General features: G+C 40.1%; 1 protein-coding gene across 1 annotated transcript in view; it reads right to left on the bottom strand.

Moving 5' to 3' along the window:
- Positions 1 to 5,938: 5,938 nt before the first annotated feature.
- The window catches only part of LRRIQ3 (leucine rich repeats and IQ motif containing 3), a 143,970-nt gene continuing 127,898 nt past the window's right edge, over positions 5,939 to 22,010 (bottom strand). The window contains exons 7-8 of the mRNA XM_021712038.1: positions 16,731 to 17,457; positions 5,939 to 6,095 (exon numbers count right to left, since the gene is read on the bottom strand). Coding sequence (XP_021567713.1) covers positions 5,939 to 6,095; positions 16,731 to 17,457 — 884 coding nt within the window. The remainder of the gene's footprint in view (positions 6,096 to 16,730; positions 17,458 to 22,010) is intronic.

The raw sequence follows: 22,010 nt of genomic DNA, 5'->3' as shown, positions 1-22,010 counted from the left end.
GGCAGGATCGCCAGAGCCCAGCAAGTTGAGGCTGTGGTGGCTGGGAGCGGCCACTGCACTCCAGTCTGGGCCACAGAGTGAGACTCCAACTCAAAAAAAATAAAATAAAAAAGAATATGAGCAGGAACTCGAAGCAGCATCATTTAACAAAGCAAGGGAGCAGTGTTGGACAATGCTCATCAGGCCTTCTGGGGCTACTGCCACAGGACACTAGTAGCTACTTCTAGCATGTTGGCGCTCAATGGCAATGAGCCCTTTATCAACTGTCTTTGTCTTGGCAATTCTCCAAGACATTCCCTCTCACCACTCTCAGCTAGCATGAAGACACTTAACTGATTATGTATTCTTACCTAAGACACTGGATCTTCTCTGTCCAGTTTGCTATTAAGCCCATTCAATAAATTATCAGTTTATGATATATTATTCTTCAGCACTAGAATAATGATTTGATTGTATTTCAGAGATTTTCTCTGTTGAAAATTTTTAGTCTGGTTGGCTCCACTTTTTAGTCTGGTTGACTCATGTTCCTCTAGTTTCTTGAACATATTTATAAAACATATAGTTCTCATACCATGTTGTAGACTTAACATTTCATCTTAGGGTAGATCATTTGCTAAGTGTTCTTACCACAAATCATGATAATAATAATGGAAGAAGGAACAACGTTTGAGAGATGATGGCTATGTCTATGGCCTTGATGGTGGTGAGGGTTTCATGGGTGTGAACTTACACCCAAACTTACTGAGTTGTACACATTGAATATATACATCTTCTTGCATGTTAATTAGATTTCAATAAAGTGGTCTAATTTTTAAGCCAATTGGAAAATAATATCAATTAGTAAAAGATCTGAGATCCACCACCAAAAAATTTTCAAACCTAGATTTCCCTTGTGTGTAATTCCAACACCATCTTGTCTGCTAATCCTGTCCAACACACCTGCCTTTTCTACTGATTCCAACATCTGCAGCATCTGTGGAAATGGTCCTGCTGCATTGCCTCTGGATGATGATATTTTCCTACTTACTCGTGTCTCATAGCATTCTTTATTGTATATAAGACACTGTGTTTAAAATAACTGCAGAGAGTGGAATAAGTTTTGCTTTTCCCTACAGAGGTTACATATTCCCAGTCAAGAACAGGAAATTAATCACTTCTACCCAATGAGGGGTTGAGTTGCAATGAAGTTCTGTTGCAACCTCAGGAGTCTTCTGTTGTGTTTTGAAAGCTAAACCTACTCTATTTCTGTTACCAGTTTCTCCCTCTAGCAGCTGTTCAGACTCTAAACACTGAGGGATTACAAAGATCTCTCACGCGCATGCACACTCTCTCTCCAGTATAGCCTTTTGGTCTTCTGCATTACTGAACATTTAGCAAAAGTTTCATTCGAGAAATTGAGGAGAACTAGCTCTGCATCTGATGGTTCTACAAATTCTGGTCCATCACAGCAGCATGAACATCTTTGCATATTTGCAAATTATGAAACTATGTATTTCTGAATTTCAAATTAACTCAGCAAGATTTCTCTGCTTGGCAGATCCAAGTCTCAGTCCATCCATGCCCAGATTTAGCGTCTCTGCACACTTAGAAGTGTTCCTATCAGACATTCGGTTCTTGTAGTTGTCTTTGTAAAAGCAGCTCTCCAGTTTTTAGATAGGTAAGTAGGTAGATAGGTAAGTAGGTAGATAGATAGATAGATAAGATAAGATAAATAGAAGGTAGGTAGAGAGTAGAGACAAAGAGAGAGAGAGAGAGAGAGAGAGACTATTCATTTTGGCCAGTTGCTATGGGAAAATATGACTTCTACAATCTGACTGAAAGTGGAATTCACATAAAATGTTTCTGAAAACAGTATGGAGGGTAGGGTTCTAAAGCTGACAGAAAAAATATTTTTTTGGAGAAAATAAAATTTACCAGGACTAGGGTCTCGGGTGTAGAATGACCCCTTGTGTGGAGAAATTATAAACACTGGAGTTCTGATGGTAAATAATAAATGATCAAATAGTAGGTAAAAACACGCGTCCTTGTGTGACAGCCTGGAGGACGACACGTTTGCACCTTGGCCCCTTTCTCTTGCAGTCTGCTCATGTCCCACCCCGCCACCCCGTCAGATGACTTCAGGTCGGCCTTCTTATCTTCTGCCATTCCAAGACTCACTCCTGCTGACCAGTAAATGTGCAATTTTAGGAAACATTCTCTTCAAAGGACAACACAAGCCCAAAGGGATTCAAAAGACCCGGATACTAGGTGAATTTCAACAGAGAGAGTCATTTCTCAAGAGTTCGGGAAATCTCTTCAGGCTTCATACATATGTGTCACTACCACAAACAAGTGCTTATCATGTCCTGAATGTTTTACATACATTACCTCACTGACAAAGGAAGAAATTGAAATTTATACAGAACTTCAATAGCTTTCTCAGAGTTACGCAATTAATAGAATGGCAAAGAATTCAATCCCAGGTCCTTCTGATTCCAAAGCCTGTGCTTTTAATCATTGCTCTCTTCTATTCCAAAATTCGGACTAGTAAGTTGATAACCGAACACAACATACTGTTAGTCTTGGTTCAAAGGAGGAAAAGAGAAGAGAAAGTTATAATTAACTTCTTGTACTTTCTTTCTGCTGCTATAATCCCTGAACGCTGTTTCAAGGCTGCGGTGGCCACTGTTTCTTCTAAGGATGCTCTAGAAAGAAGAGAAAAGGAAGCTTTTCTTCTACCCGTATCTCACTCTTCAAAGAAAGAGGTCACAGTATGTCATTGCTCTGATTCTAATCTCCTTTTTTCCTATCATTTCCTTTTTTTAGTGTAACCTGCTGCTATTTATTCCTGTTGCCTTTGGCTTCAAGATGACACTTTCCTTTTTAAGCCAATTTTGTTCTGCTATTTATACATTGTTTTCATGGTGTTTATTTTGAAATACTTCAGTATTATTAGTGTGTGTAAACACACTTATCTTACTCTGCAATGACACTTCAAGGTGGCTTTTTTAGCATAAGGAAAGTTATAGCAATTATTTATCTGAGAAATTGCTATGTTTATGATGTGTATTAGGTGGAAAGAGAGGACCTAGCACTCTTTGGTGTATGAGATCTAAAAAATTGCAAGCCTAATTAACTATGCCAAGGCTAGTAAAGCCCTATGGTCCATGGCCTAAATCTGGTGGACCTGCTGATTTTGTAAATAAAATGTTACTGCAACATGATGACCCTAATTTGTTTACCTCTTGTCTACAGCTGCTTACGTAATACAACAGAGAGCTAACTGCCACAGAGACCACGTGGTCCACAAAGCCAAATAGTTGCTCTCTGACCGTTAGAGACATTTGCCCACCTTTGAGTTACACTGTCAGTCGAGCTGCATCTTCTTATTTTTATCCTTCATTCTGGTTTCCTTACTACCCTGGAAAACCACTACCAGGTACGCTGGGGTTTTGTGATGATCGCACCTTTAGTTTTGGCCCCAAGTTCTCTAAAGATTAAATCACTGTTAGCTACTGCCGTAATCTAATAGATGGGGTTGCAAAGCCCTTGGTATAAGTGCATTTTGTGTGTTCTAACTCCAAGTAATGACTTAGGAACCCAAGGCCTTTCCATCGAGTGGCTTAGTCACCTTTAACACGTTTTCCAAGGTGGTCAACGTAGAGAAAAGATCATGGACAGTAGTACCCGGGGCCACCGGTCGCTTTTACCCAGATTCCAGGGGTGAAAACTCAGTCATGTGCCTCAGTTAACTGCAAGGGAGGTTGGGAAATATAGACTAGCTGTGCCCTGGAGAGAGAGAAAATGAACTTGGTAAAAAGCCAGCCATTGTCTACCACAGAGACCTTCTTCAGATAGAATTTGTAGGGCACAAGACTTAAAATGTGGTGGGCTAAGAGAAAGGAGGAATGTATCTTCTAAGCTTTTAATATGGAAACCACGTGGACGGCTATGAGTCTATGAGTGTCAGGAATACAGATCTCCTTCAAGACAGGGGTGGGGAGGAGAATAGTAAGAAAACGGAGTGATTTTAAAAATACCTTAGGCCTATATGGAGGTGTGTAGCTTGTGTTTTGGAAATATAGGCGATATGGCAAAACTTGAGAAATAACCTAAAGAAGTGGATCTTGAATTTTCTCAAAACATACTCAGTAAGTGGCAGTAAAGGTCATGACACTGACTTAGAACACTACCTAAAGAGTTAACGATTCATAGCTACACACAAAAGGAACACTGCACACAGCATGTCTGCCTTAGTACAAAGCAACAGAGACACACGTAAGTAAAGTATCCTTTGCCTTCAAGTAGCTCACAATCGGGTCAACACAGCCAAGGAAATCATGCACTACCTATTGTGTGGTAAAAAGCTACACAATTTTCATAGTACGAAACGGGAGCAGAGAGGAAGGACAAGACTTTCGGTGAATGCATCGACGAATGAATGACAGCTCCACATATACTGCACAAACAGCTTATTATTCCTTGGTGCCGTTTCTCAAGTCTTCTCTCACACATAGTTGGCAAATTCTCCTCTAACTACACAGGGAAGTCTACTGCCCCCACGCCAACACATTTACCTTTATTAAATGTTTACTTTGTGGAAGGCAATTCTCCAAAATCGATGGATTATTTCCAAACACAGAAGAGAAAACTGGGGGAACAGCGATATTAGCCAGCTTGCTATGGAAAACCTAGATCTGTCTCGTCTTCTACCAGACCACAGTCACTGCCTTTGTCCTTCTTGCAGAATAATTAGAAATAGCAGTAAGGCTTGCTTATTGGTTATCTGCTACTTAACAGGAACATGCAAGCTGGTGCTATGGGTTTAAGTAGACAGCTATTATTTGACAGCAAATTACGAACATACTCTCAGCTTTTGTTAGCAGTCCAGCATGTAAACACAACTGAGTAGCTGCTATTGGAAAATAGTCCATTTTGAGAAATTTACCAAACACTGATAAAATTAGAGAATTTTTAAAGCAACACAGTTTCTAAAATGTACATACATAATTGGTGAGTATGAAAGGTAAGGTAGATTTTGAATGGCATTAGCTACCTGCTACTTAGCAGCAACGTCATAATTATAGCGAGACACCAATCTTTCTAGATAGTTGAAAACATGCAAATCTACAAATAATTTCATCCTTTTTAACACTTATTTTTTTAAAGTGTATGCCATTAGTATGTATTAACTAGACTTATGGTCAATGTATACCATGTCTGCATACTTTATGGTCACGGTGTATAATTACATGGGTTCTCTTTTGCTTCTGTGTGTGTATGTGTGTGTGTCTTTTTCTCTTCTCTGCCTTCACATTTATGCAAAAAAGACACACACATCAGAAATAAATACAAAACCCTTACAGTCTTCATGAAAGGTGATATGCATGTTTAATTTACTTTTTAGAGTTTATATTTTCTGAACTTTTATGAGAGCATGAATCACTTATACAATAATGAAACTTTGTTTTGAAAAAACAAATTCAGAAATTGTTTTAACAAAATAAATAGAAAATATAATTAAATATATGAGAACAGGTAATAAAAGTAATCAGAGTACAGCATGTCTTAATAAAGTCAGCAGCTGGGGTAGAAATTACTATCCCAAGGTTGCCAAAGAAACTGAACATAGCTTATGAATTGCTGTGCTCAGAGAGGATATGAAACAGAATAGCAGCAATGCCCTTGCAATATTGCCTGCAATATATAAAATCAGTTTTGTTTCTTGGGCATCTGGTTATAGACAGAATATTTCAGACGTGCTAAGTCAACTTTATTTAAGTTAAATTATGATCAACAAGATAAATATTTTAACAATTATTTATTTTTTAGAAGATTTACATGCAAATCCATCTTGTGGTATGGAGCATGTCTTCCTTCGGAGTATTATTTCAAATTCCTTCAATGAAAAATAATAGCTATAATGTAAGATGACCATCGGATGTGATCCAGCACTGGATCACTTTGCCATCTCATTGGAAATTTTAGAGAGTAAATTTTTTTTCACAATTGCAACTTTTGCTTGAGCATCTTGAAGTCTTTCGTAGGCTTTCTGAAAGATGATCATATCAGTAACAAATTTTTCTTCACAGTGTCTTTTATATATATCGTGAACCCTAAGGAAAAAGAGAAAGTCAATAGAATGAGATACTTTTAAATGACTAAAACCAAAGAAATCAGTCAGATTAGATATCTTTAAAGTAGATATACACAAGTGGGAAAAAAACAGAGCTCCATTTATGCAGTTCTGTTATATCATTGGATGATATTCCTATTAGACTAACTGGACATTCTCACAAACCATGGCTTAGATTCCCAAAGAGGCATCTATCCCACCCTAGACATTCAACATCTAACACCTTAAGCAGCTAAGCATCTAAACACGTCATAATTTGTATCCCAGCCTCACTAAATCCAAGCTTCTTCTCAGACACTGTCATGGACTGAATGTAGCCTCCAAGTCCATATGTTGAAGTCCTAACCCCTAGTAACTTCGAATGTGACTGTTTAAAGACAGGGCCTTTAACAGGTAACAGGCAATGAAGGCTAACTGAGATGATAGGAACGGGTCCAAATGTGATATGATTGGGGTCCTTACAAGAAGAGGAGAGATACCAGGAATGTGAGACCACAGAAGACAGGCCACCGAGGACACAACAAGGAGGCTGCCATAGCAAGTCAAGGGGCGAAGTGACCAAAGAAACTCGCCTGCTGGTGCTTTTGTCTTGGACTTCCAGCCTCTACAACAGTAAGAAGTTCACTTCTGTTGTTGAAGCTACTCAGTCTGTGGTATTTTGTTATGGCAGCCCTAGTAGATTAATAGTCTCCAGACCTAAGTAATGTCATTTATCCTTATTTATTTGATTACAAAAAGCGGCAACAGCATAAAGTTATGCATTGTAATTCTTGGTGCTATCCCTAGGTGCTGGAAATACAAATGAAACGGTGAAGAGCTTGTAGAAAGTTAAGAGAAGTAAACGTATATGAAAACATAAATGAAATGTTGCGGTCATAATGAAAGCATTATGTAACAAGACAGAGTGAGACAACAAATGAGTAAAACAATAATAAACGTGGCCTAGAGAGGAAGAAGAGGAACTAGAAGAAAGGGTTCAGAGGTAAAATAACCCTTGCGCCTTGGAAGGTATGTATTCTCGAGGCAGAAAGTGGGGGAAGAGCATTTTGTTCCAGATATTTTTAAAGTGTGAACAACCCCAGGGCAGAGAGGGTAGCAGATGGGCCTGCTCCGAGAACTGACATTGCTTTAGCTGTCATGCAGTTCTGGAAAGGAGAACAGATGAGCAGATAGGCCTGGATGAGCAAACTTAGGCCAGGTCATAACATCCTTCATGTACACGTAAATGCACTCAGAACCCTGAACTGTGGCGGGAAAGAGAAGCTGCCGTCTACCATATCTGAAACTCACTGACTGTGTGATTTGGGACAAGTTATTCATATTCTTCTATCTCATTTTCTTCATCAGTAGGAAGATGGTGCAACTCATAAGGCTAGTAAAGGATTAAATAAATTGATATATCAAAAAAGCCTTAGAGAAATGACTGGGCACAGTGGATCATGCCTGTAATCTCAGCATTTTAGGAGGCTTAGGCATGAGAATTGCTACTTGGGAGGCTGAGACAAGAAGAATGCTTGAGCCTAGGAGGTCAAGGGTGCACTGATCTGTGATCATGCTACTACACTCCAGTCTGGGTGATAGAGTGAGATGCTGTCTTAAAAAAAAAAAAATTCGGCCGGGCTCAGTGGCTCAGTCTGTGATCCCACACTTTGGGAGGCTGAGGTGAGTGAATTGCCTGAGCCCGTGGGTTCGAGACCCACCTGGGCAACTTGGCGAGACCTCATCTCTACAATAAATCAAAAAAATTAGCCGGGCATGGTAGCGCGTGGCAGTAGTTCCAGCTACTTGGAAGGCTGAGGCAGAAGGATCACCGGAGCCCAGCAGGTCGAGGCTGCGGTGGCCGGGAGCGTGCCACTGCCCTCCAGCCTGGGCGACAGAGTGAGACTCCAACTCAAAAAAAAAAAAAAAAAAAGTTCTTAGAGGAATGCCTGGTATTAATAATGTGTTTTACTGGATGGATAATAGTGGCACTCATTAGAATAAGAATTGTAGAATGAGCAACCAGATGGAAAGAAATATTAGAATTCTGTTTTGGTAATGTTGAGTTTAAAGAGTCTAGTTATTCAAGTGTCCAGAAATTTGAGTATAGAGAAATAATGGTTGTGGTTAAGAATACGGGTAGTAAAGCCATTCTGCTTGGGTTTGAAATTCATCTCTGAAACTTATTGATGGTGTGATTTGGACAAGTTATTTAAGTTCTCTCAGCATTATTTTCTTACTCTTCATAAAAAAGATAATCCAACCAGTAGAGTTTAGTAAGAAGTAGGTAGGCCAATATATTTAAAATCCTTAAGGAGTGCCTTAATCCTTAGGAGACATTTAATAATCATTCAGTGACAGTTAGCTACTAATATTGCATTATGAGAAAACTAGTCATGTCTGGACATGTAGCAGAGTAGAATCCGAGGCAAAGGCACCTTGCAGATGTAATTAAGGATACTAACGGAGCCTAAGAAGTGTATTCAAATAACCCTCCTACAGATAAGAATTATGAACTATGGATAAAATGCAAAGAAAAAAACTATTTTAAAAAATTGACTAGTGAGAAATTGCAATTATCAGCTATATTATTATATTTATGCACATCAACATTAAACAATTGGAAAATAAAATCAAGAAAGCAATTCTACTTACAATGCTATCAGAAAGACATAAACTACTTATACATAAGTTGAACAAAAAATACGCAAGTTCTCTACCTGAAAACAATATAATACTGCTGAAAGAAATTGAAAAAGACATAAATTAATGGAGAGCTATGCCATGTTCAAAGATTGGAAGACAATATTATTAAGATGTCAATTCTTCCTAAATAGATTTATAGATTTAAAGCAATTCCAATTAGTATGCCAAGAGCCTTGTTGGTAGAAATTAACATTTAAATTTGTTTTCTCATATTGGATTTATTTTAAATGTATTAGAGCTAAATGTTTTGAATTTATTAAAATTCAAACTTATAAAGAATGCAAATGTCCTAGAACAACCAAAGCAATCTACGGAAACATAGAACAAAGTTGGAATCTCTGTTTTCCAACCTGCATAACGGTTCACCACAAATGTTTCAGCTAACAAAGACCACCTTACATTCTCTCATATTTTTCATGGGTCACAAGTTCAGGCCCACAGTTGCACTTTCTGCTCAGGTTTTCCCAAGGCTGAGTCAAGGTGTCAGTCAGAGCTGTGGGAGGCACGCAGGTCTGGGGTCCTCTTCCAGGATTTAGAATTCATTTTATTCTGTTTCCATGTGCCCCCTCCATCTTCAAGGCGGCAATGTTGTGTCCAATCCTTCCTCATACTTTGAATCTCTAACTTTCTCTTTTGCATTATAAGGGCTCCTGGGATACATTTGCCTGGATAATTTGGGACAATCCCCTTATTTTAAGGTCAATGAGTTCATACCCTTAATTACAAGTGCGGTCCCCCTTACCAACAAATTATGGGGTGGTAGCTCATCACAGTCATAGCTCTGGGGCTCAAGGAGGGCATGGCATCTATCCTCTTGAGAGCCCTAATTCCGACTAACACAGGGGCCTCACTCCACTTGCTTTTAAAGATTACAAAAATCGTAGAGAGAGATGATTAGCTATTAGCAGGAAAGCGGAAACCCAATCATGAGACAGTAGAATAGGAAATGAGGGTTAAAAACACAATATGTAGAATTTTATAGATATGGACGTAGGAAGCTGAATGAATTAAAGCTTGAAGACCGAAGATTTATCTGGGAAATAGTCCAAGTGGTTTGTTGAGAAGGAGTGACTGTGAGTAGCATTCAGTCAGAAAGCTGTGCAGTCAGTGAAGGTTTAAAATTGTTCTCGTAGGTTACGGGAGGAAGAACAATCAATGGCGAAGCAGCTAAGGTCAGAGCCCATGAAACGGATACTGAGTCATCCACAGGTCAGCGATGTCTTCTAGCCAATTTATCTGAACACAAAAGGTGAAGAAAGACAGTCCCACGGTAGAAGTCGGGGGCGCGATAGAAGGAAAGGACTTTCGAGACGTGGGACCGAATGGACGACCCATCTTCAACTGAAGACCCTATGCTAGAAATGAAGCGTATGGAGGAGGTTCCTTGAGGGATGGGAGCCACGCTCTCTTTGAAGAGTACGTGTGGTGAAAGGAAAAACTGAATTGCAAAGATTGAAATGTTAGCTGTAAGTAAGTATACACCGATTCACAATTCAAGAGGCAGGATGGCTCCAAGTTATGAGAGGGTCTTCATGTCTTCATGTGTCTATGGAAACGGGTTTATGAAAGACAGGTAGGATAAAGTTTGCTGGGATTCAAAACTGTTGGGATTATGTAACCGGAGTGTGGTTCTCATGAATGTGGAAGATAGCCAAGGGGATGGCAGAAGTTGGAGAGAGAAAAAGCTTCATGAATCAAGATATAAAGAACGGGGTGAATGGAGAACGTCATATACGAGGTCAGCTGATGACCACAAAAGGACACGTGGAAGAAGATTTCATTGACCAGTCACTCTGTTTGCAGATGGTCCGTGCTGACTGACACCCTCCCTCAAAACGGGCACCCCGCATTCTGCCCTGAACAGTATCACCCCTTTCTCAGTGTATGGACGAGAACACCTTGGAAAACCCATGCCCAGCTTTCTTCTGATCTACAGATTCTTTCATCTCAAAGTCTCTCTTTAATGCGTGTTAAACTTTATCAACTTTCTAAATTAGGAAATATCACTAGGATAAAACTGCAGCAGACAAGCTTCAATCTAGTATCCGAAAAAAAGAGAATGTGTGAAAGACTTTGGAAGGATTAAAAAAAAATCGCTAGGGCTCCTGTCTAGGGCACCCTTCAGAGTTATCTAATGCCTTTCAGTCTCTCGGAGCGGTTTTGCAACTTTGTCAGTTAAGGAAAACTATGAGTACTGCCAACGAGTCTTGCCTTATGGGCCCCCCCTTTTAATTTTATTCTTTCTCATCCTACATAGGATCAGGGAGCTACGATCTCAGTAATGGACATTAATTAGTTATGGACATTAATCAGAAAGCTCCTAGGTCAAGTAAATGAAGAATCGTCAGCAGGAAAGTGTAAGAACTGAAAATTTTGGAAGTCTCTAGAGAGAGCTACCTTTTCATCACAGCTCTTTTTTGCATATTTATACCTAATCTTTATTTGACAACATTTAGTGTCAAACTCAAAAAAGCCTTTTGGGGCATACTACTGACACAACCAAAACCTCACTTTACTCTTGTGTGCTTTAAAGGATGATATCTTTGCAGATGCTCACACGAGAACACAATTCAGTTAAGATACATTAGGATGCTCATCTGACTCTGTATCCTTTTACAAATTAATTGTGATCAGACATTCAATTTGCCAAGATAAAAACTAAACTGATTTAATTACGTTGATTTGCACTAGATTAGTATTTGAATATACCACACTAGCTTTCATTCTCTTTTGTTTTCCTTCTTCCCTCCATGCTCTTTTTTTTTTTTTTTTTTGGTCAGGTTCTTACTCCATCACACAGGCTGTAGTGGCATGATCACAGCTCACTGCAGCCTCAACTTCCTGGGTTCAGGTGATCCTTCCGCCTCAGCCTCCCGAATAGCTGGGACTACAGGTATACACCACCACACCCGGCTAGTTTTCTTGATTTTTTTTTTTTTTTTGGTAGAGATAAGATCTCACTATGTTGCCTAGGCTGGTTTCAAGCTCCTGGGCTCAAACAATCCTGCCACCATGGCTACCCAGAGTGTTGGGGTTACAGGCATGAGCCACCAAGTCCAGCATCTCTTTTCCAAAAAATATTTTTATTAAAATAAGTTATAAAAAATTATTTTGAAAACTCACACACATACACAAGGTATACATTAAAGGTATATATTAAAGAAAACAATTTTAAGTTGGGAGGATATAAGATATTTTTCATCCTTAACTGGGTATTATGCAAAGCAGCTCAGTAAATAGCTTAAAATTAGTTATAACTAGGAATAAACACATGCTCTCTTCTTATTTGAAACTCCTTTCTAGCACAGACTGTTTTTAAGATAAAAATCTTTAAATTTTTAGATAAAATAAGCAGCTATGAAGCTCTCTAGGTACTTCTATACAAGCCTTAAACATATGTATGTGTGTGTATGTGTATATATATATATATATATATATATATAGTTTGGCCACTTGAAATATCACTAGGATAAAGCTGTGACGGATAAGGTTCAATGTTGTACCAAAGAAATGTGTGAAAGGGTAAAAAAAATTACTGGGGGTCCTGGCCAGGACACCCTTCAGAATTACCTATGCCTTCAGTCTTTTTGAGCAATTTTACAACTTTATAAGTTAAGAAAAACTGTGAGTAATGACAATGATTCTTGTTTATAAAGACATAACTACATTTTGCCTAGTTAAGTTACAACTGATCATTGTCTGGTGGATACTGGTTTTGCATCTATTGTGAATTTGTTTTGGCATTCCTGATTGCCTATAGGTAGATGATAGATAGATATAGATGGATGGCTGGAGAGATGATAGACAGATAGATGGATACATGGTCTTTGAATTATCACTACTGGTTTCTTTATTAAAGAGCTAAATATAATATTTGGCACGTACTCATTTTATATTTGTATGGGTCAGAGTTTTAGTTCTTAAAAACATCCTTTGACAGCTAGTGAAATTTAAATTCACTAAATATAACCTAAAATATTCTAAGTCGATATTAATTTTCAAATCTCTCACTTTCCTAAGTTTAGTCAAAATTAAAAAACAAACAAACAAACAAACCCCACCTGGGCAACTTGGCGAGACCTTGTCTCTACAATAAATCAAAAATTAGCTGGGCATGGTAACACATGCCTGTAGTTCCAGCTACTTGGAAGGCTGAGGCCAAAGGATCGCTGGAGCCCAGCAGGTCGAGGCTGCAGTGGCCAGGAGCATGCCACTGCACTCCAGTCTGGGTGACAGAATGAGACTGCAACTCAAAAAAATAAAAATAAAGTAAATTGAAATTAAATTAAAAAAAAAAAATCAATTAGCCAGGCATGGTGGAGTGTGCCTGTAGTTCCAGTTACTCAGGAGGTTGAGATGAAAGGATCACCTGAGCCCAGGAGTTTGAGTCTGTAGTCAGCTGTGATCGTGCCACTGTGTCCAGCCTGGGTGACAGAATGAGACCCTGACAACACACACACACACACACACACACACACACACACACACACACACACACGTACACACAGACCACCAAAAAACCCCATCTTCATCATAAAACAATAATTTATTTTGCATTTGTTTGAGAAAGTTTTGTCTTAAATGTGTCCCAAGAATTACTTTCTGATATATTTCTTTTTAAAAAATTTTAAGTATGTGGGGTACAATTCAGGATTAGGTAGATAAGTGACCATTGTACAGGTGTGGTAGAGTACATGTTTAAAACATAAAGTTTCTTTCTGGTGGAGTCCTAATGGCCTTTTCCACGCAGATGCCCACCGAGACCTAGAGGCCCTTTCTCACCAAGTTTGCGTTTCTCAGGCATTTGCACCGCAACCACTCTCCTTCAGAAACTTTCTGCTCCAGGTGCAGACACATCCCTCACTTCCTTTCTCCCCAGCAGCGAGACCGTCTTCCCCCACCTGCAATGGCCTCCCCTTGTCTCTCTGCTTTTACAAATTCAGATCAACAGTTGTCCTTGCCCTACTTCTATGTTTTGTAATAATGCAATGGCACGCTTTTGTGAGTCCCTAGACGGTGTGTTCTTAGAGGATCAAGAATACCTTATTCATTTTTGTGTGACCGGGCAGGGGGAATTAAAGTGAATGAACATTTTGGCAGAGCTAAGCTCTTTGAGGGTTTTGATAAGGTGCAGGAAATGCTACCCTAAGAGGGGGCATTTGGACGTACTGCGTACTTTAAGCTGAAAAAAACCAAGAGACCCGCAGAAGCAGAAAGAACTCTCTGAACTTCTCCTGCCCGGCGCTCTCTTTTTTTTTTTGAGTTGGAGTCTCACTCGGTCACCCAGACTGGAGGGCAGTGGCCGCTCCCGGCCACCGCAGCCTCGACCTGCCGGGCTCCGGCGATCCTTCCGCCTCAGCCTTCCGAGGAGCCGGAATTACAGGCATGCGCTACCACGCCTGGCTGATTTTTTTTGATTTATTGTAGAGATGAGGTCTCGCTGCCCAGGCGGGTCTCGAACCCGCGGGCTCAGGCCATCCACTCACCTCAGCCGCCCAAAGGCGCGGGATGACAGGCTGAGCCACCGAGCCCGGCTCCGACTCTCTTTTAAAGATGCTGCTGAGATGATGTCCTGCTTGATACTCGTTGGGAAAGAATGTCTCAGAGGCCAAGGAGAGTCTGGACAAGCAGGCCCAGCCGGATTTCCCGTTGACCGCCACTGGGTCACACTCCCTTCCTGTCCAACCAGACTTCGGCACAGCTCTCCATTTGTTAACAAAACTAAACATAAGCGTACACGGGGTTCCCTGGGAGTTTGAGTCTTCGTTTCTGAAGGCTCTCAAGTCATGTAGAATTCTGAATAAATAAATGTGTCCTGCTTTTTTCTTGTTAATCTGTCTTTGTTGTAGGATTGTCGGCCGTGAGCCTTACAATGGGTGAGGAAAAAAATATTTTCTTCTCTCTAGTTTCCTAAATGATACTCATCTATTCATCTACCAGAAACTTTCATTCTGTCTCTCGACAGTGCCTGTGTCATTATTTAACTCTGGTAATCTTATTGCCTTCTGCCATGTCTCCCTCACAGATTTTCAGTTTCTTGGGCCAAATGATCGGTATGTTCCCACATCACCTGTGATAGGAATCTCCAAGAGCTTGAAGTGAATTTGGATGATTTGAATGGAACATAAATACTATAGAAACTTCAGTGATCACAGAGAGACCAAAAAAAAAAAAAAAAATGCGTAGGGCAAATTTATTGCCATGAATTAAGCTCCATGGTAAGAAGTCTACTTAATTAAATGACACTGAAGCTATTTCCATAGCTCAGTTAATTGAAATTTTACTGTGTATTTAATACTTCTGATTACATACTTTCAACATGCAGACATTTACAAAAATATGCATTGTTTCTTATCTCAGTTGCTTAAGTATCAAGTGCAGATACATAAAAAACACTTCTTAAGGGTTATCACAGGACTTAAATGGGCTTATATACAACCATTACTAATTGTGAATTTAATCTATTTGCCTCCAAAAATATTTGTTGGATAGGTTTGCTGAGTATTGTGCCGAACACTGAAATGGTAAGATGGCCCAAAGTATGTTGTTGCCAAAGACTTCGTGAGCCAATCATGACACAGGTCCTCTTGTGATAAATGCTGGAACTGAGATTTAATAAAGTGCTACGGAAGCAGGACAACGTTGACAAGATTCATTCCGACGGGCAGGGCAGCTGGTGCCAGAGTAAGAGGGAAAACCTCATTTGATGCCGTGCTCGGTGGCTCAGCCTGTCATCCCAGCACCTTGGGAGGCCAAGGTGAGTGGATTGCCTGAGCCCGCGGGTTCGAGACCCACCCCGGCAACTTGGTGAGACCACGTCTCTACAATCAATCAAAAATTAGCTGGGTGCGGTGGCGTGCACCTGTCGTTCGGCTATTTGGAAGGCTGAGGCGGAAGGATCGCCAGACCCCAGCGGGTCAACACTGGGGTGGCCATGTGTGTGCCCCTGCACTCCAGCCTGGGCGACAGAGTGAGACGCCGACTCAAAAAAAAGAAAAAGAAAAAGGAAACCTCATCGGAGCAGGTTCCTCAAGGTGCATGGCCGTCACATTCCCGTCTGCACAATAGCACGGTGGCCTGTGTTGCTGGCAATCCTTGGGCAACAGGAACTGATGGACTCAGCGTGCCCTTGAGGAAAAGGGGACGGCGCCAGTAGAGTCATGGGACAAGAAAGTACAAGTCAGGTAAGGGGTGGGAGTAGGTGAGTCCGTCCGGAGGAGAGAGAGCCGTGAGGGAAGAAACGGGAAGGCCCCAGCAAAAACCTCAGCCTGAGATGAGTCTGGGCCCGACAGGGCAGAGCTGCTGTGTGCAAGCCACTAGGAGCAGATGGGATTTGATGGCAAGTCTTCAGCTGGAACGGGGAATGGCGTGATCAGAACTTTATCTCCAAGATGGCTGAGGTTTGTCGCCTAGAGGACAGACGTGGCCTGAAGACAGAATGGAGAATGGAGAGGGAGAGCGCGAGGGGAAGACTCACTCAAGTCTTCGATTATGGAGTCTGGATTAGGATAGGAGAGGTGGGATTGAAAAGGAAGCATCCTTCTGAGATGCCTTTCAGAAGCAGAGTGTGTATGAGAGATACCAGAGGTCGGCAACAGGGGAGATCGAACGGCTGTAGATGGAGGTTTCTAGCACTCGGCAAGAGGCCAATGGTGATGTCATGTACGATCACAAAAATGGCTAATAATTGAGCAGATTTTGTCAGATGAAGATGGGAGGCAGAAACAGAGTTATTCTGTTGTCTAATCCTTGGCAAGTTATTAGTACCTAACTTGTCCTTTTGTTTCTTTATTTCCATTTTCCGAAGTAGACTGTGTTATGCTATAATCAAAATACCACTTATTAGATCATAACACATAGTATGCAGCATTCACAAGTCATTGACATGCAATTGACTTTACAGTTTCTATTCTATCTACATTGTACCTACCCGACTTCCTGCATTTGTTTGAGTAAATGCTTTCGATATTTTTCTGTTCTTCGTCTTTGCTGAACAACCATTCTTTTCTCCCTTAGGATAGCTTCATTGTTCTTCAGTTTTTCGACTTTAAACATTCCTCTAGTCAAAAAAATACGTTCGTTATTTATGTTCTGAACTAATAAACGCTCTTCCGTCTTTTGGGTTTTTCCCTCTAGAAACAGAGCTCTTCTCTCTCTAACTTTTTCAAGGTAGTGGAATCTGTCCTGCTGAAGTTGCTGTAAACCCTTCTGAATTGTCTCCTTGTTTTTTTCAATTAGCTTTTGTGCAGCATCTCTTTTCTTGTTCAAATTCTCCTGAACAGCTAGGCAAACTCTTCCTTGGGCAGTTTGCGCCATGGCTACAGTCGTTGCTTTTTCTTTAAGGCATTCCTGCTTCTTCTGTTCTGCGTAATATTTATCGATATCACTAAGGGTTCGGAGTTTCATGCCAGCTCTGTGTGTTGTAAAAAAGTCTTTTCTTAGACGCTGCTCCAGCAGTGTATCTTTTTTAATGATGAGTTTTGGATAAGTCACAGAAAATGTCTGGGCATATTCAGGACAAGAATCATATTTCTTCTCTTTCACTACTGCTGCATACTTCAATGAGCCTGAAGTATGGATGGGTAGTTTGGACACTGATATCCGAAAACTAGTATCCAATTCTTCGTCCTCAGTTTCATCTTCAGACTTCTTCTGACCTACATCACACAGCAGACAAATATCATACATTAAACAGGAGCTAAGCACATTTATTTTCTGTCCAAATTGCTTTGAAAGCTATATTAATACATCTAACAAGAAGCTGTTCTTTACTTTACTCAAAACATTTTCCAAAACTCCCTTTCTACTTGTGATTTAATAGTAGTTTTGGAAGATCACTATTAAAACATTTAAACGACCGTGTTCGGTGGCTCAGCCTGTCATCCCAGCACTTTGGGAGGCCGAGGCGAGTGGATTGCCTGAGACAGCCAGTTCGAGACCCGCCCAGGCAACTTGGCAAGATCTCATCTCTACAATCAATCAAAAAATTAGCCAGGCATAGTAGCATACGCCTATAGTTCCGGCAACTTGGAAGGCTGAGGCGGAAGGATGGCCGGAGCCCAGTAGGTCCACGCTGGGTGGCCATGAGTGTGCCACTGCACTCCAGTCTGGGCAACAGAGTGAGACTCCAACTCAAAAAAAAAAAAAATTTAAACACAGAAATGCACTAAATATAAATCGGTTATTTTCTGCCATTATTTCTCATAATTATTTAACTTGCAGTGACTCAATGGTATCATCTTCTCTTATACCTAGTATTTAATCACACACATTATTTTTTGATATGGCTTGCTAAAAGAAAAACTTTTGACAAGCCAAACTTAAGAGAGTTTAATTGAGCAAAGAGCAAGTCATGGATTGGGTAGCTCCCAGAAGCAGGGTGGGATCCAGAGGCTCTGCTTCAAGGCTGTGGCCAGGGAGTCTCTGCAGACAGAAGAGGAAGTGACATGCAGAAGCAGCTTGATGGGCTTCGGCTCAGCATGTGTGGTCTGTGGACATGGCCTGATCAGCTGGAGACTGATAGGCTGGGCTCGGTTGCTGTGATTGGCTGTAAATCAACTATATGCTAAAAATATGGCCCCCAGATAGGCTTTCGGCTTGTTTACACACTAAGTTAGGCTGCAGATCATTGTATAAGGACTTAAGGTACAGAGGCAGCCCTAGGCCAAACTACATTTAATTGAACACGCTGTTATTTTTCTTATATTTGCAAAGGGCATTGCAATTTGATATGTCTTTTTTTTTTTTTTTTAACTCTGGTGGAAACTAATGGCTATCATCAAAATTATTTTCCTCTTCTTTGAACAATGCAACTAAACCTCTCGACTTTCTTTGTTTCCTGTGTGTGACCAGGAGCCGAGGCCTTTCGAGTGGAGTGTGAGCTGAAGTGCAACGCATCCCTTCTCGTCCAAGGTTTTAGCGAAGCAGTGAGCCTCTTCTGTGTGTTCTTTCTTCATCAGACCACTACACAGAGATGAGGGTGAAGCCCTCGAAGATGGAACCACAAGATAGAAGGAGCTGGGACTGCTGCAGAATCACTGGTGAAAAACTATGCAACCTCCTGACCTAACCCTAACCCTAACCCTAACTCTAACCCTTAACTGTACCCCACAATTTTAAAATAAAAAATATGTTAAAAAAAAAAGAAAGAAAAGAAAAACTACGCACAGACCAGGTTTATCCAACTTGGACACCATGGAGCTGGAAATAAATGGCAACTATGTTTGAATCACATATGTTTCTAGGCCTCTTTGTTACAATAGCCAACCTAATTATACTGTTGAACTTGAATCATACTGTTGTTCACATATTTTTTGACAAGTCTATTGATGAATTCAGGATCAGGCACAAACCCAGGTATCAAAGTTGTGCTTTTTAATCTCAGAAAAAATGTTTCCTGATTCCTTGTACCTATTAAAATTACATCACTGCTAACTCTCGGCTATAAGGATTTTATCTTCTCTACAAGATTCCCTTAATGTCTTCATGTGTCAAAATCCAAATCTAATGACGGTGGTTTTGCGGAAGTTAAGGTGGCCATGAGGAAGGTCAGGGTCTGTGGTCAAGAAAGGAAAGAATTGAATAGGTGGGATTCTCACTAGAAATCACAGGAATATCAACATTAAACAAGTAGCAAAGACTACAGTTAAGTAGGAAATTAAGTGTAGCACATAAAAAAGGGCATCCATCAGGATACAAAGTATCCAGCAATAAATATTACACGTTTAGATCCAAGGCCAGGCCCTAGTGACACAGAGGGATAAAAGCCAGAGCCTCATCATTTGGTGAACATCGTCCCCTTAGCACTTTTAAAAGTCCCTGAATTTCCTTCTCTGCTTCCAGAATCTCTGTTTCATGACATCACTCTTTGCTGTAATATCTACCTTCCTAAAATAGGATTCTAATCATATTGTGTCTTACACCCAAACAGAGGAAACCAAAGCCTTCACAGTTTCTCATTTACAGGATGAAGAATAGTTTCAACTTTTAGCTTAGGATTAAAGATTACAGAAAAAGAGTTCCGTGTTTTCCTCATACATGCACTATGTCATATCAAGTTGGGTCTTCGCCTGGTTTTTTTTATACGGTTGTTGTTGTTGTTGTTTCCCAGTATACCGTCTTCCCTACCTACAACGATTCACATTCTACACCTTCTTCAAGACCTTTTCACATGTCATTTTTTCTTATTCTTCAGACAAGCACTGATATCTTCTTGTAAACTCTCATACCCATTTCTCCTTATAGAATTACCACATCCCACTGATCCTGAGGCTCTGTGCTGTAGTTCATAGTTATGGCCACAAGCTAGATAGAAGCTCCTTGGAAATAAGGTTCTACTCCTTTGGCCTTTGACTTTATATTCCCCGCCTCTAACCTAGCATTTTGCAGAGTCAAATGTGCAGAGAGATTAATTTAATTAAATAGTAGATGCCCAGTAAGTATATGTGTTGGAAGAATGAATAGACAAATGGAAGAGCGAGTCTGCTATTCAAGAGCAAAAGCCTAGAGTTTGGAGATCTGAAAATGGGAGAACTATGTTGTAATCAATATCATTAATCAATCATTAAACTAAATGTTAATGACCTAAACATTCAAGTAAAAAAAAAAAGATGATCAGAATGAGATTATCAGAATGAAATTAAATAGCAAGATTTTATAAATATTGCTTTAAAGAAATGTGCTGTTAACAAAAAGATATAGACAGGATGAAAGTAGATTGTGGGGAAAAAATATAAACAATACTCAAATGGCTGATACTAATATAGATAAAACAAAGTCTTAGAAATAGAGGGACATTTGATAATAATAAGGGGTCAGTTAATCAGAAAGAAATGCCAATCAAATGTTTATGCACCTTACAATGGAGACTTTAAATATGTGAAGCAAAAATAAACAGAATTAGATAATTCAATGATAGAGATATATACTTCTTCTTGGTGATTGATAGGCCTAATAAAAAATATGCAACAACACTGAGTATCTCAGAATTGCTATCAAACTTCTTGACCTAAGTGATGTTTCTAGAACGTAACACCCCGTAAATACAGAATGCAGTTTATTTTTAACTGTACTCAGTATGTGTACTAATAAATTTATAATTTCCATATTTAGGCCACATACTATGGTATAAAACAAATATTGATAAATGTGAAAAAATTAAAATTATACAAACTATATTGCCAGACCACATATTCTGTTGAACTGCACCAGAAATCAATAACAAGAGAAAACCCCAAATATTTGGATATTAAGCAATGTAATGATAAATAATCCATTACACAGAGATGAAATTATAAGGAACATTTTTAAAGGTTTAAAAGTTAAATAATTATGAAAATGAAATACACCAAAATTTGGGAGATGCAGCTAAAGCAGTGATCACAGCTTTAAATTCCTTGAGAAGTCAAGTAAGTTGCCCAAGTGACCATATTATTATGTATGTCTTTTTTTCCCTCTGTGATGCTAAGTTTAAAAATCACCTTTAGCAAGCTTCCTGTCATCACACAAAAAGAGTATTATGGACTGAATGTGATTCACATATTGAAATTCGTATCCATTCATATTCACATATTGAAATTGCAACCTCCCAAGGTGATGTATTTGAGGCAGCACCTTTGGGGGGTGATTGGGTCATAAAGATGGAGCCCTCATCAACAGAATCTGTACCCTAATAAAAGAGGTCTGAGAGCGAGCCTTCACCCACATCACCAGGTGAGGACATAGCCAAAAGGCACCATCTATAAATCAGAAAGCGGGCTGTCGACAGACAGCAGAGCTGCTAGGCCCTTGGCCTTGGACTTCTCAGCCTCCAGCCTTAGGGAAGGGATTAAGGTTAAATGAGGTCATTAGGGTAAGGCCCTGATTCAATACAATCCGGCTTTTTATAAGAAGAAACATCAGGTGGCTCGCACTCTGTCCCTCTGTCTCTGTCTCTGTCTCTGTCTCTCTCTCTCTCTCTCTCTCTCTCTGAACACATACCAATCAAAGGTCATACATGCACAACACAAATGGTGACCTTCTACAAGCCAGGCAGCAGCCCTCACTAGAAGCTGAAGCTGACCACGCTGGCATCCCCAGAACTGGAAGAAAGTGAGTTTCTATTGCTTAAGCCACCCTGTCTGTAGTATTTTGTCATGCCAGCTTAAGCAGACTAATACAAAAGGAGTCTCCTTTCTTCTGGATCTCTAAGCAGAGTTCCCCACTGGTGTGC

The sequence above is a fragment of the Carlito syrichta genome, unplaced genomic scaffold (assembly GCF_000164805.1).
Source record: "Carlito syrichta isolate Samal-C Ts95f unplaced genomic scaffold, Tarsius_syrichta-2.0.1 Scaffold303030, whole genome shotgun sequence".
NCBI classification, from domain to species: domain Eukaryota; kingdom Metazoa; phylum Chordata; class Mammalia; order Primates; family Tarsiidae; genus Carlito; species Carlito syrichta.
Note: the sequence above shows the minus strand (reverse complement) of the source record. Positions and strands in the feature narration are given on the sequence as shown.